General features: G+C 39.6%; 1 protein-coding gene across 17 annotated transcripts in view; it reads left to right on the top strand.

Annotated features, from left to right (window-relative positions):
• The window catches only part of MAST2 (microtubule associated serine/threonine kinase 2), a 196733-nt gene that overhangs the window by 88274 nt on the left and 93516 nt on the right, over positions 1 to 14943 (top strand). The window contains exon 5 of one of the 17 annotated variants that reach the window (XM_062581828.1): positions 6258 to 6464. The exons of the other annotated variants lie outside the window; for them this stretch is intronic. Coding sequence (XP_062437812.1) covers positions 6258 to 6464 — 207 coding nt within the window. The remainder of the gene's footprint in view (positions 1 to 6257; positions 6465 to 14943) is intronic. 17 annotated transcript variants of the gene reach the window in all.

The raw sequence follows: 14943 nt of genomic DNA, 5'->3' as shown, positions 1-14943 counted from the left end.
GCCTGGGTGGTGGCGATGCCCGGCCAGACCTCGCCATCCACTCATAAAGCAATGGGCACTGTGCGAGGTGCCTCTCCATAAGGAAACGTGAAGAAAAATGCCTGATTATTTAAATCCCATTTAGTCGTCGCTGTGCTTAAATCGCATTTGTTTGTGTTGTGGGAGGGGCCCTGTGTTTAATACGCTAAAGGAAATCATATTCAACTGAACTGTAGGCTGTGAAGAGGTTGAATAACATAAGCGTTAGAACGTAATTACTTGTTCCTGTCTTCTCTCTGCTTTAGTTCAACAATCTACCGTCAAAGTTTTCCATCAATAAACGATGCATATAAATGTATTAGATGCGTTTTCCTCATGATTTTGTACACAAAATATCCTTACCACTCATGAATATTTTCCATCATTTCAAATAGTGAATCTGAAATGATTGACCCAAACCTTGATCTCCCTCCTATGAGGATGTGATTTAATTCTTTGCACCCGCTACCCTATTCTGTCCTTTTGGTGCTAGTGTACCTAGACGTTGGTTTTGGCATTGCTGACTTTGGCTTTCGAAGGGTTTCAATGTGCACCTGCACATGAAGCACGCTGGAGACCTTCCAGTCTCGCAGACTGTGGAGCGTGGCGAGGCTCAGATGAAGCGTTTGGGCAGTCATGTATGTAACAGCACCTTGGCATCCAAAAAAGTGGGCTGTAAACCACAGATTTTCAGGGTGATTGCAAGATGTACAACGCAAGGTGCTCACTATTTCTTCTGATCACCTTCTCGGCTAATTAGTAGCCACTAAATTTAGTTGGAGTTGCGTTTGAGCCATCTGCTTTCTTGTTCGATGCTCCATTTTTAATAAATTCAGTTGCTCCTAACAGGAGCTTTATTGACCTATTCCTTTTTTTTTTTTTTTTTTTTTTTTTTTTTTTTGTGAAGAATATGGATTTATATCCAAAGTCCTTGTGGTTTCTTAGGCTGGGTTCCTAGCTTGGGTTACTGTAATGTATGTAAAAGTAAAATTTTATACCAAGAAAATACTGCTTTCCCACATTATATCTAAATTTGAAGAGTCATTTAGCAAACTAAACTTACTAAGCCAGTTTTTAATTTCAGATCCAAGTTATCTGTATTAATACTTCCCCACTACTAAACAGCTATATCAGGTACACTTTTCTTTTAAAGTGTGTGTCTGAGGGAAAAAGAACAGAGAGAGAAAAGAAACATTGAAAGTAGTTATAATCCAGAATATTTATGTACAGTTAAAGTTTTTTTCACAACAAACAGCATTTTTGGTGATACGAAAGATACCTGTGTCATCAAAGACCAAATACTTGCCTTGCTATGTAAGATTAATTACAGTTTGGTGCAGGAGGAAAAAAGTGACATATTTAAATAATTCAAATACTACCAACTACTGTTTTGTTGGTGATAGGTACTGATATGAGATAATATTTACCTTAAGTTTTTATGCCTATCTTTATGAAACGTGTTAAATGACATAGTACTGTTTGACAGAGGTATGTGCAAGGCTAGTATGAGTGTTAATTCCTTTTAATCTCTGCTACTGTAAGGCAACTTGAGCCCGCTGTGGGGCTCGTTAGCTTGCTCCTGTTCTCTCTCATTTCGACTCCTTTAAAACCTCCAAAGCCCCTAAGTCTCTTCAGTCCTGGAAGTTTCACAGGATGCTTCACTAAACAGGTTTTAGTAATATTTTAAGTTTACCCCAAGCTTCCTGACAGTAAAATAGCATAGACACCAAGGAGATTCGCTGGGAGGATATGCTGAATACTGCTTTATATCAGCTTTTACTTGTACTGTTTTTAAACTGTGGTGCTTGGACCTCAGCAACAGCAACAAATTTGATGGCAGGAAAAGATTTTCCAGACTTCTTTGCTGGTGTCTTTATGCTGCCCTGCTGGGGTGCCAAAAACCCAAAAATAACCTGGTGCTCCTAAGCCCGTGTGTGGGGCTGGCTCTGGAGTCCCTCCTGCAGAGCTCCCCCGTAGCTCTCCTCTTGGTGCGTTAGGCTTGAACAATCATTTGAAAGAATATTCTTTATAAAAGAGGTAATTCAGTGCACGACGATTTTAGTGCTCCGTACATATCGTAACCTCAGAGATGACTTGAAGAAAAAAGAAAGCTTTCACAAAGCTTTAGAAGTGAGAAAAGCATTTTGTGCCACTTCTCTTATCAAATTTCCTCTGCTAAATCCAAGTTCTCATTTTAGCACCATAATAAAATTATACCTAACAAACAGCAACAGTTGAGCTGGCACTTTTTGTTGTGTGTTGTGCTTCCTTTCTCTGGAGGGCGCCTAGTGGTTTGAGGAAACCAAGAAAGCAAAGCAAAGCAAAGTCTCTTGGTACTCTGGGCTGTCTTTTGAGACAGATAATTTATCCTTCCCTAAGGAACATAGCAGTTGAGACACTGTGATTTTTCTAGTATGGGACACCCCAGCTGTAATTTGAATCTGAAAATTCAGATCTGAGGATCTGAAAATAAGAATTCTCATCGGGAATTTGACTTGTTTGAATGCTTGTGAATAACAGGCTTTATATGCCTATTTTAAATGAAGTCTTTAAAGAAAGTGATGTAATACTTTGATTAAAATCCATCAAAGATGTATTTTTGGATTTTTTTTTGAAAAGTTGACTTTTTGCAAATACACATTTTAAGATGTTGGACATTATTTTGTGGCAATTTTGTTAGTAGCATGAGATCGATTTTGAATTGATTGAAATTACCATTTGCAAGCAAAAATGCAAGACTTGCATTATACAGAGAACATCGTGTCCTAAAAAAGTAATTTTTTTTCCTCCCCTCTCTCAGTATTTGCCTCCTCGGACGGGGCTGACTGCTTGTCATATGCTGTTCTGTTTGCAATGTCAGAATTTATAAAGCTTGTAGCTGGAGCATGGCTTAGCAGTTGCATTTTGGTAGGAAAACTAATAGATGGAAAACTAAGGGCACTGAAGATGCTTTCAGATTGAACTTGTGGCTCGTAAGTGGATCCAAGCCTGCAAAAGGAATAGCGCGTGGCCGCGGCGGCGGAGGGCAGCTGTTCCTCTGCGCTGCTGGTGACTTTGCAAGGGCTTCGGGGGGACGCCGCGGCTCTGTTCCTGCCTCAGCGTGAGGCTGCGAGCTGCTGCGTGAGGTTTCTGCCAGAGCCGAGCTCCCCTCGGCTCTCCCCTCGCCTTTTAATTTGGCGAGAGTGACAGTTCCTGCTCTTTGGGGCCCCGGGAAAGTTTGGCGCTGATTTGCTGCGTGAGCGGTGTCAGGGGAATATCGTCGCCGGCGTGACGGCTCTGGCTGTTAGTTCGGGTCTTCGGCTTCCCTGCGCCGCTGCGCTGTCCTGGTGGGCTTTGCTTCCTCTCGCCGCCTGCTATAAATAGACCCGTGGCAGCTTTCTTTAAAAATAATGAGGCTTTCGACGCGAGCCGTGTGATTGATGTGGACCGTCACCATGCTCGGAGGGTGTTGGTGATGCTGGGGGTGCTCGAAGAGCTTGGGACCGGGGCTCCTTCCTGGCTTTAACCCTCCGGCTCCGGGAGAAGCGCTGTGCATCTCGCAGCACCATGATGAAGCGGAGGAAACAGCGACTGGGAGCCCCTTCGCTGCGGATCCAGTAAGGGCTGATGGGCAAAATAAATTATGCTTGAACACTTCAAATTAAAGCTATCAAGGAAATGAGCCAAAATTTTCTTGTAGCCAATGAACAGCATTTTTAGTTCAGTTAGGGTTTTATTTATCAGTCGTGCTTGTTTGACTATATACAAAACCTCATTTTTGAAAACCTTAAAGTTTTATTTCTGCAAAGCATAAAGTATTGCAAAAAAAAAAAAAAAAAAAAAAAAAAAAAACACCCCAGTATTTTAAAAGTTTGTAATTGAGTACATAGTAGTTAAGTTTTATAACTAGCATTAGTAAATGTAGTAAAACTCAATTGTTAGAACTCTTCTGGTTTTCTAGTTTGATCACTGTTCCAGATTTAAAGGGAACTTCTAATAATTTGTCAGAAAGTGAGCTGTCCCAGGGCTCAAATCTGTAGAAGCCTTTCCTATCTTTATTTTCTTTTTAAATTAAGAACTCATTTGAAAACTTCAAAGCAACAAAACCCGTTCTTTACATTGCCCCATGTATGCTTTACCAATTACATTTAAAGAAGCTAATCCTACTCGATGCTTGTATCCTTTATAAATGCTTTGAAGTCTAATGAAAATTGTTATTTATGATGTAGCAAATGACATTATTGCTATTAGTTAAAATTAAGGATAATAATTAATTAATATTAGTTAAAATTAAGGACATTGTGTATTAAATACTAGGTGTAGAAGTAGAGGAGGTTAAATGAATCAGTCAGTGCAGGGAGGAGCGGGGTAGGAGGCAGCCTTAACCTTTTCTGTCAGCAGGCTCCAAAGCTCATCAGCTGTTTAGGCAGAGATTACTAGTGGAGGGGATTTCCAACATGCAAAGGTTGCTTGCTGATAAAAGAAGTATTGGATTCATTAAGAACTATAAAATAGGGAACCTGAACAAATATGCCAGACTGCAATACTTGCAATGCAAAGTGCTTGAGTACTAAATGAGAACTGAAGCACACCCCAGATTTGCCTTTTGCTGGATTTTATGCTTCAGTATGATGAATAGAAGCTTTTTCATCCCTCCATCACAGCCAAGGTTATACTTCGTAAAAATGTGATGACGTTAGTTTGTATTTTAGCGCGTAAGCCCACTGAACGCTTTACGTGACCCCATTTTGTTCATCACTGTCCAAATTAAAGAAAGAAAAAGAAAAAAGACTAATGCTCCAAAGACCTTATAGCGATTCCGTCAAGCACGTATGTGGTTGATGCTCTCTGTTCATGCTCTGACCCCCTAGATACAGTAATTGACGTTGTACGTACAAGCCTGGAGTTTTGAGGGTTAGATTCAAGGAACTTTGCATTTTTCAACAGTCATGATAGATGAGCATTTATCATGACGTTGATCTTCATTGTTTAGTTCCTTTTCTTTTACAACTGACATGTAGAAGTTTGCATGATTGGAATACAATAGTTGTAATGTGCAAAAGCAAAATACTCCAAGCAGAGATGACATTTTTATTGGTCAAATTGATTATTCTGTTTGGATGCTTTATATTTAAAAAATAAAAATGATCGTATCACTAGCTAAGAACAAAAATACCACTCTTCAGGAAGCTTAGATACAGCACAAGAGTAAATACAGTTTATGGTGGCATGATAATCTCTTATTTAAAAATCCCAAACATACTTTTCTTACTGCTGTTTAAAAATCTGAGGAAAAGGCTTTTAAAATATAAATTTATCTTCTGATACATTATTTTAGTTGTCTAAGATTTCTTTGTAATACCAGTATTTGTAAGTTAAATTTTCCTTTGTTTCTAGCCAAGGACATCTGATTGTGTATAGTTCAATAAAGTAGGTGTTAAAACTCTTCCTTATATTTCTGTAGAAGTCTGTTTGCAGCTTTTGGAAAAGCTGCTACTTTAAGAAATTTTCTACGCTCTCTGTGTTATAAGAATATATGTTGGCTGCTACCTCTGCAAAAGCTCTGCAGTTTGTAGAACTGGGCACAGTGTTGGAAATCGGTGTCCTCGGTTCTAGTCCTGAGGCTGCCAAGGATGTGCGATGAATGAGTCACTTAACCTCTTTTTGCCTCAGTTTCCCCATCGCTAAAGTTAGAATAAACCTATCTTGCAGTGCTGCTATCAGGCTTAATCAGCTGCTGCTAAAAGCACAGTCACTGCTAAATGTTGTTTTCTAGTTAACACTTTGTGTAATTCGCATTTTCACAGTTGAATATTTTTATTGCTGCCATAGCTATGGCATGGAACCATGGCTCCAAACCTGTGATCTGGGAGGGTGTGATATAAATGGGCCATTTATATCTGTTACTGGTGCCGTTATTGTCTTTGTGAATTTTTCTCAATTAAAAATTTGACATTAAGGATTGACAGTGGTGTGTGATCCGGAAAGCCTGGGAATCTCTACAAAAAAGGATTTGGATAATTCCGGATCAGAAAATTTTCACAGTGGGAAAATAATGTTGAGTAGATAGATGTCTGCCAGATACATTTTGGTTACCAGTTTGGACAATAATCAAAAGTATGACTTTTGACCATTTGGTTTACTACATTTATTAAGAAGGCATATCTTGTATTTTGGAAGTAAATTTTTTTTCTTCTAATTGAAAAGAGAAGATGTGATACTGACCCTCTTTTTTTCTTTCTGCTATGGTACCTTGTCAGAATCTCCTCTCCTTTGTATTCCCACTGCCGAGGAAGTGATGTTCATCAGCACATATTCTCTCCTACATCTGCTCCAGGTCTGCAGCACCTTAAATTCCCATTTAGTGCTGATTGTGCACTTGCTACTTCTCCTCTAGTATTTTATCTGAACTCGCAACCCCAGAGCAATCCATCTAGTCCATGCTACAGCCAGCCTTTTCAGTGGAGGTAAGGAGAGGTATCAACAAGGAATTTCTAAGAGTTTGGTGTGAGTGTAACCATTTATGAACTTACCAGCTTTATAATTTCAGAATAACATGTAACAGAAGACCTAGTTGTCCTAGTTCACTTCTAGACAGTGTTCAAGTTGTTGTTTGTTTGTACAAATTTTTCTAGTTCACACACAGTTGAAGGCCTTGCAGAGGGAAGAAGAGGAAATGGAATAAGGGAATTCAGTCCTCTCCACCTTTGTGTGCCCTTAAGTTGCTAATCGTACTTTTGTAGTAGTGTCTGTGCTCATGTGCAGCCAAAGAATCCTCATAGATGTCATAAATGCCAAGAAAACCAACAAACCAACTTAAAAGTAAAACATATTAATGTGAAATTGGAAGCTTTTATTCTTATGAATTTAAATGATTAGTCATTACTTCATGCACTCCACTGTGATTAGGTTTCACAGAAAAACTGGTACCATATGAGTGCTTGGAGACTTGCTGCTCTGAATACTGTCTCGGTCCAACGGCATGAGTTAAGAGTGCATCTGAGATTAGTATTTTAGGTCTGGGGTATAATTGCAAGTGAATCTCTTGATTGCCCCCATTTAATTTGCTTTGTTTCATGTAGTGGATTACAGCATGTGAAAGGGCTTCCTTTTGGCTCAGTTTAACCTGGAAGATGTACTCCAGGAATGCCCCGAGTGCATTGTAGTCCATCAGTGCTCTGCACCGAATCTTCAGTCTGTAGACTCGATTTGTTGAGCTACCAGACTTGCTAAGATAGACCTAGGCTTACTATCTGTTTCACATTATCTTTCTCCTATTTTTAGACAATATTAAAAACCCTTCCTCAAACACTTTCCTATAAATAGCAGGCCTTTTTGAGTTTAGCCCACATTACAAACTAGTGTATGGCATGAATCCTAATCATTGATATAACCTAACTATCCTGGTGCTAGATAGGAAGCTTGCTTTCTTTATAGCAGATTTGTGCTGGAGATGCATGGAGACCATCAGCAGCCCCAGTTGATGCTTTTGGTTTCTTCACTAGGGATACATAGTGAGATAGTCCCGGCAGAGCAGCAGTGACAGAAGCTAACACAAGCTAGAGATCTTTGCGTGTGCAGCTCTGAAATTGGAGCGAAGTGGTACCTACTTTAAACTTGAGCTAGCAGAGCCAGCTGAAGGCTGCTTTGGAAGTTCACATACTGCGGCGGCGATGCAGCTGGTCAAATTTCAGTTACTCATCAGATGGTAATGCAGCAGCCCCTGAAACTAGGCTGTTATTTCAGAGGGAGGTTGCTCTTGCTCACCAGCTCCAGTGCAGTAACTAGAAAACGTGAAGTTGAGCTATTCTAGGCCTCTGTCCCTCTTATGGAGAGTATTGCACATTACATCTGGTGGGTGGAAGCCAGGCTTTCAGCAAAGGAAGGGATGCAGCTGTGTTTAGCATGTTGTGCAGAGTTGTGGAGAGAGGTGATTGCTCCAGACCACCTGCTCGTTTCCCTGGAAGCTCGGCAAGAGCTGGGGAAAATTTGTGTTTTGGCAGTATGTGCAGTGCAGTGAAGGGCAGTGACTAAGGAGCAGTCTCTTAAGATTTTAATATGATTTTAATATTAATAATTTTAAATGATTTTTTAGTATTTGAAAGCTGATATTGGGTAATAGACCTCTGCAAGGCCTATTAAGTGCTATTTAATGCTGCTTAGCATTGGAGCTAATTAATTGACTGGTAAGTAGTAATTAGCTATCAAAATTAGATTACTGTTGAAGTCAACTGAGAACAGATTTTTTTTTTTTTTTTTTTTTTGGAGAAGAGGTCTAATGATTATTGTTTGTTTTTTTCCTTCTTTTTTATTTTAAAGCCTTTCTGGTACTTTCTGCTTTTTTTCTGAGAATCCTTTGGTCTTCAGGTGTTTGACATTGATCAGTGAATACTTTCCTAATAAGAAAATAGTTCATGTAAAAGTCTCAGTGTCTCGTTCTAGTCCACTGTTACTATGACTCTTCTTGATTATATTTTTCACATATGTGCACCTTGCAGCCATCTGCTCTCTAAATGGTTGATGATTCACAGCTATGTGGCTGTTTGTAAGAGCTTAGACCTACTATAATAACTTCTTATTTTTGTCCTTTGTGAGTTGTTGCTTTCACCTGTGCAGCTCTTGATCCTGTTTTATCCTGTCGCTCTTTGTTGTAGTTGTGTTTACTTGGTTACAGTAGCGATAGCCATTCCCGTTTGCTTAGAGCAGAGGTTCATCTTGGCAAGTTATTAGTGTCATTGATCTACTCAGCTTAACACTCTCAGGTTAGCCAGGCAGCAGCTAATTCCCGTAGTGCTGCAAGTGATATCAGGAATGGGTGGAAAAATTAAGTAGAAAAGTGTACGCCTTCAGGTTAAGTGTTTCTCATTGACCCTCAATATATTGCATTTTCAAGTATCCATAGTTTCCCTTCCTTGCGTCTTTTTCCTGATGTGGTTGATGTTTCTGCATGAACAGAACTACTGTCGGTGCATCTGACATCAAGCACGTTCTGCAGCTAGTGTGAAACTTCTTGGCTTCTCAAAGAGTTAATCTAATTAGGAAAGGAAATATTTTATGCACAGCCTTTGAACAATTGGAAATAATGTAAATGTTTTAAATAAGTAAAAGGAGATCTGAGATGGCACAAATACAATAAAAATAAATTGATAGCAGGTAAAATAAGACTGTTACTGTTGATGCAACTGTGGGTTGGAATTAAGGTCATGTATCTTTAGGATGAAAAGAGAATGATGTCCAAAATTAAACTGAAGTATTGGATCTCATATTGGGGATCTGGCCTGTGCTCTTCTGGGGTTAGCAGGGAAGTCAAATTACTAAAGAATATGAGGCCATGTTTCACAGCTGGTCCTCTTTATGACTTGGCAAGTCTTTGTACACCCGTATTTGTCCTTTAATTTAATAGAAGTATGGATTTACTGCATTTCTTGATATTAAATTGCCTAAAAGATGTTATATATTAATTGTTCTTAGAAGTGATGGGCCTTGAGATTTAAAAGAACGTGTACTCCCCCCCATCTCAAAGGATAATATGCTCTGAGTGACTCTCTCAGCAAGATATAAATTAGATGGAAAAATTCTAGAAATGTATTATTTGCTTGTGGTAACAAGGGTGAAAGTGGTCAAGTGCTGCAGTTCTGGCCTCTCTGGGTACTGCAGGTAAGGTGAAATCTTAATAGAAATTTGCTTTATCCTAGCGAATGAAGGAAAGAGTTGATGGGCTGGGGCAGTGTTGAGCTGCATTATTTAAGGGATATTTTCTCATGCTATTTTGATTTCATGAACTCATGTCGGTTATGGAACATGTTTTTATAGGAATATATGCTACAGTTTATAGGAATGTTTTCCACTGGAGGTTCTAGTCTTAATAAAGTTTATTGATAATAGCTAGTAACCTTCTGTAGCTTTGCAGAATAGTTTCAAAGATTTTTCTAGCCCATACAAAATCTGATGACCATTTCTGAACTGATGGTGGTCAGATCCTTGCTATCTTAAGTAAAACAAAAGGGGAAACCTAACATTGCTTCAAAATATCATCATTTGAGCATAATACATAATTATTTGATCAGTGTGTAATTCCAATTTTATGAATTTTATGTAATTATGGTTTTATGGACATCTGTGATATAATTCAAGAATCTACTTACATTAAAAACCCTATTCTAGGAAACAAGCATTTAATCAATAACCGTGGTAAGCAACAAGAATAAATTATACAAGGGACATTCAACAAATGTACTGGGAGAGTTGCCTGTCTTTATTTAAAGCCTTTCTCGAATAATCTGTTGCAGTTGGTGTGGGGAGACCTATATTTAGAGTTGTGGCTTGTTTGGGTGCGTGAGCGTGGTGCAGCATCTCCGGCGAGCCAGATCCGTCGCAGGGAGCAGATGCGTTTTCCCAGCATCACCAGAGGCCGCACAGCCCAGCCAAGCTGCGGGAGACTGGGAGAGAGGGAAAAATCTCCCATGTCTGCATGGAGCCTCCTGGCAGGCGTCAGAGCTTTCTTCTCTTTTATCTTCTGGGATTACTGGTGTGTCTTGATGAGGGTCATGTAACTCCAGCCTAGAAGCTTTGCTGTCCTGTATTTCAAGGCAGGTGTAGAAGTCGCTTCCATAATATATGGAAGTATGTATTTATTTTATCTTTTTTTCCCCAAGTTCAGCTATGTTCTGAGGTTTTCTGGGCTTTGACTGCGCATTTGCACCAGAATAATCTTAATGCTATGGTGAGTGGGATTTGGTAGTCAATCAGTTTAAAAGGCCATGTGTCTAGCATAGCTAAAAAAATAATAGTTTTAAAAATACACTGTTAAAACATTTTAAGTAAGAAAACCTAATCAGCTCTGGTTGTTACAAGTGCCTTGATCAAAACCACCAAAAATCTTTAATAAACACGCCTTATCTATGTACATTAGATTGCATAAAACTCTGTTGTTTAAAATGTGTCAGCCAGTGTATTTATTAACCTACCAACTTCACTGAACTAATGATTGTGTATATACTGTGTAAATTCCTGAAAAGCAAAGCTGCTGCAGTGATACAGTGACAGCACTGGAGACCTTCAGCACCCTATTTCCAATATTGTGGAGGAAAACAAAATTTATGTAATAGTCTTAATGAAGCTTTTGGTTTGAAGAATAGGGCAGCACTGTGAACAGTACGAGTTCCATATTTTTAAGGAAGATGAAAAAAAATCAGAATTCACATGTGATGAGATTCCTTTGTAATTTCATTTTGAAATATCTCAAATTATCAAGAATTGGTGATCCTACCCCTACTTAAATTTCCTCTTAATTTAAAGTCACTTGATACAGCATTTGAGAGTTTATTTTAGCTAGTATTTTGTATTTGACAAACGTGGGAGGATTAATGAAGAGGACTATATTCAGCTTGAATGACATTTGGAAATTGTTCTGTTACGGCAGCAAGTGATATCTTCTAGGTTTAATTCTTGCTTCACTTGAGGTTCTGCTTTCTTAAATGCGCTAAATAATTGGTCAGAGTTGACTGCAGAACAGTGTAATGCCACCTCTGCAAACAGCGCAGATAAGCAATTCAGGAATAATGAGTAATAGAACAACTTTGTGAGTGTATCATTATGCATAACGTGCTACAGTGAATTTTGAGTAGGTAATCTTAAGGCAACTGAATTTTAATCTGCATCTCACTGAATGAATGAATGCGTTTCCCATTGTTCGTTTCCTTTTTTAATGGAAATTTTTCTCTTCATTCTTTTTCTTTGTGCCAGTTGTTACTCTTGGGAACACTTCTTTCGATGTAGGAGATGTAGACTACAGAGGAGAGACATGTTGGTGATACCTAGAGAATTTTCTGGTTCAGATTACTTTCCGTCTTTCTCAAGCTGGTTGGAATATCTCCATTTGCTTGTCACATGATTGGAAGTAGTGGGACATGCTGGCCTTTGGTACAGAGTCCTATCCGTAGTATTTGGAAGAGAGAATTTACTGTACCGCTAGCCCCATAGATTTGTTCCCTTACATCAGCATGCAACCGAGGGCCAAGCAGAGAAATTGGCAATAATTTCTTCTGGGCAATTTGAGGGTATTTTGTTGTTAATGTTCATAGAATTGGCTACTTCTCATTGCAGCACTGGGGCATGGGACATAGCATGTGATCATTGCAATGAAACATGATAATTTTTTTGACATATAACTTAATGATGCACGGTCGCTTTGTCCTCCGGTACTCTTTGGGATGCAAGTATATTTGGAGGGGGGTGTGGATGGCTTCCCTTGCAATCTTCAGGAGAAACAGTCCTTATCTTTTTTTGGATGTATATAGACATTAAATGCTAAAATCCTTGCGTGCTATTTGGAGGTGCAGGCGCAGACCAGTTAAGCGTGGCAGTTCGGATTGGAGGTGCGACTTCTTGTCTTGTTCCAGGCTCCCGTAGGCTGCCGTCAGTGAAGCCGCTGGTGTAAAGCTGTGCCTGGCCATTCGACCTGGGAAATCAGAGGCTCCCAGAGGGGAGGAGGTGCCTCTGCCTTGCCTGACAAAGCTCTCCTATCCTTCTGCACCTATAAACTAACTGATTCATGACTATTTTTTTCCCCATATAGTTGCGGTTGAAGGCTCTGCTCTACTTATACGCTTGAGTATGAACTGACTCATTTGCTGCCCCTATATCATATAAAGAGTTTGAAGTTTTTGTTGGGAACAAGCTCACAGCTTCTAGAGAGAAACTAAAATCCCTGACGGTTCTCTAGATTCTGTAAATACTGAGTTTTTACTTATTCCGTCCTTATCCTTGAATAACATTAGTTCTCTCAAATAGTAGCGGTGTACTCAGGTTTGTACCAGATTCTTCGTTCAGCAAAGTCTTTTTCTCAAAGAGCTTTTGATCGTGAATGCAGATAGAGAAATGAAACATGTGAGACATTCTCGGACAAGGGAATCATTCTGAGAGGAAAAAATATTACATGTTTGTTTACAGTTGAAGCTTTCGTAGACAGTTTGATGCATCTTCGAAAACTTGTTTTTAATTGTATCATTGGGCAACTAGGTACTATTTTGGTTTTTTGACTTGGAAGATCTGTGCTATGTAGACATGCCTATTTTCATCGCATACTGAAGGCAGAGAAATACTACCATTGGGTACTTGTGCGAATTTAATACGCTTCAACTAGGCAAAAACAGAGATTATATGACACAGCTGCTTGCAGTTGCAGGGGGCTATTCCTGCTCGTGACCAAGAGATTTCTTCCAGACCTACTTTCCTAAATAGTTACCGTTTGAAGTTGTGTGTTGCAATCTCTAATTTAAGCAATTCAGCTGGTCAACATTAAACTGAAAACCTAAGGAAAGTTTAGAATATAAAGAAGGGAAGTAGACTTCTAGAAAGCATTGCACTTCTCAAAACAGTGTCACATTTCCGCTGTGTCTGCCTGTCCTGAGCGTGAACTTCTCTCTCAAACTTGAGCTCTTGTTTGAAAAGTCAGAACTGTGCCATGCCAGACTGCCTCAGACGCTGCTTCGTGCTCTATAACTTACCTTTCAAGTGCTATTTCCTACAGGCTGCATCCACAGTCCCCCTTTTTGTTCTCCCACTGTCTCTCTATTCCTGTTGTTGTTCATTTATCCTAAGTATGCTTTTTCTGACCCTCCAAGTTAAGTTCTCTCTTATCCTTGTGCATCTCCTAAAATTTTACTACTTGGGCCAGTGTTTATTATCCTGTCATTCAATCCCTGGTTTCATATTTGAGAGAGTAATTGCCACATCTCTCATCTGAAATAAGGGGATTTATTTGTATAGAAACGTCACTCAAAAAATGCTGCGGAAAAAGTACGTTTTCTTCTTTTAGAAGACCTGCTGCATGCCCAGAAGTGATAAAGTATGCCTGGGTTATAGTTTGTCTGAGAAGATGAATAATATTTTTGGTGCTCTCTATTATGTTGTTCCACTTTACACATTCTTGTGATTCTCAGTCCTATTCGTCAAAAAGATGAAAAATTTAAAACAATAACAAAACAGGTCAAGTTATAATTCTCAGCGAGTTTATAGGGTAAGAGAATTCCAGCGCAAAGAAATCTGGCAAAAATCCATATCAACTTTATTCCACGCTGCACTTTAATGCAACTGTTTGTCCATACTGTTCATGAAGTTGAGAGATTAAACCGGCAGTAAATACGCAATTTTTCTAACTGAATCGACACACAAATATTCACTGGAAATATTTCTTCAAGTCGCCAGCACCCGCGTTTCTCTCGCTGAGAACTTTCAATTAATTTGGGCAAAATGGAGTTGATCCCAGCTGCGCTCGTCCTGGCCGCAGAGGAGCAGCCCGGGGAGGCACGTCGGAGCCTGTGCCCCGCGGCTGAACGGGCGCAGCCTCTCCTGCCGCCAAGACGGATCGCAGACCCGCGACCTGTCGCCTCTGCAGCCTTCCCCGCCGTCTCCAAACCACAGGCAGCCGCGGGCTGCGCGGCAGGGTGCCGCGGGCTGCTCTCTACGTCCTGTTGTCGTAAGTGATCAATGTTGTCAAAAAGTTCCTGTATTGAATAATTTCCCGAGTCTCCTTCTCTCAGCGGCAAGTACATTCTTGGGACAAGCGGGTGGTGCTCGTTTACGTGTATGATCTCAGCTGTCCGCGCTGCTCTGTTCGGGTTATACAAAACCACCTGGATGTGTTCCCGCTTCGCAGCAAGTCCTGCAGGATGAGTTCCTTGCGTTTGTTATCGACTGCCTTTTTATAGGTAGGGCAGAAGCCTAAATTTCTTTTTGTTTGGAAACATAAAAGGTCCTCCATTGGCTTAAATTTTACTTAATTTTTTTTTTGATTTTTGATTTACCAAATCTGTGTAATTCTAGCTCAGCTAGTAAAAATTTGGAAGAAAAGATAGTAAAATGAATATGAGATATATATTACTCTTTATCTACATTTTCTTTTTTCTTTTTATCTGAGATGCTTTAAAAGTTCATTATTGAGGG

This window comes from Rhea pennata, chromosome 8 (genome assembly GCF_028389875.1).
Source record: "Rhea pennata isolate bPtePen1 chromosome 8, bPtePen1.pri, whole genome shotgun sequence".
In the NCBI taxonomy this organism is placed as follows: domain Eukaryota; kingdom Metazoa; phylum Chordata; class Aves; order Rheiformes; family Rheidae; genus Rhea; species Rhea pennata.
This window is presented reverse-complemented; position numbering and strand designations above follow the sequence as displayed.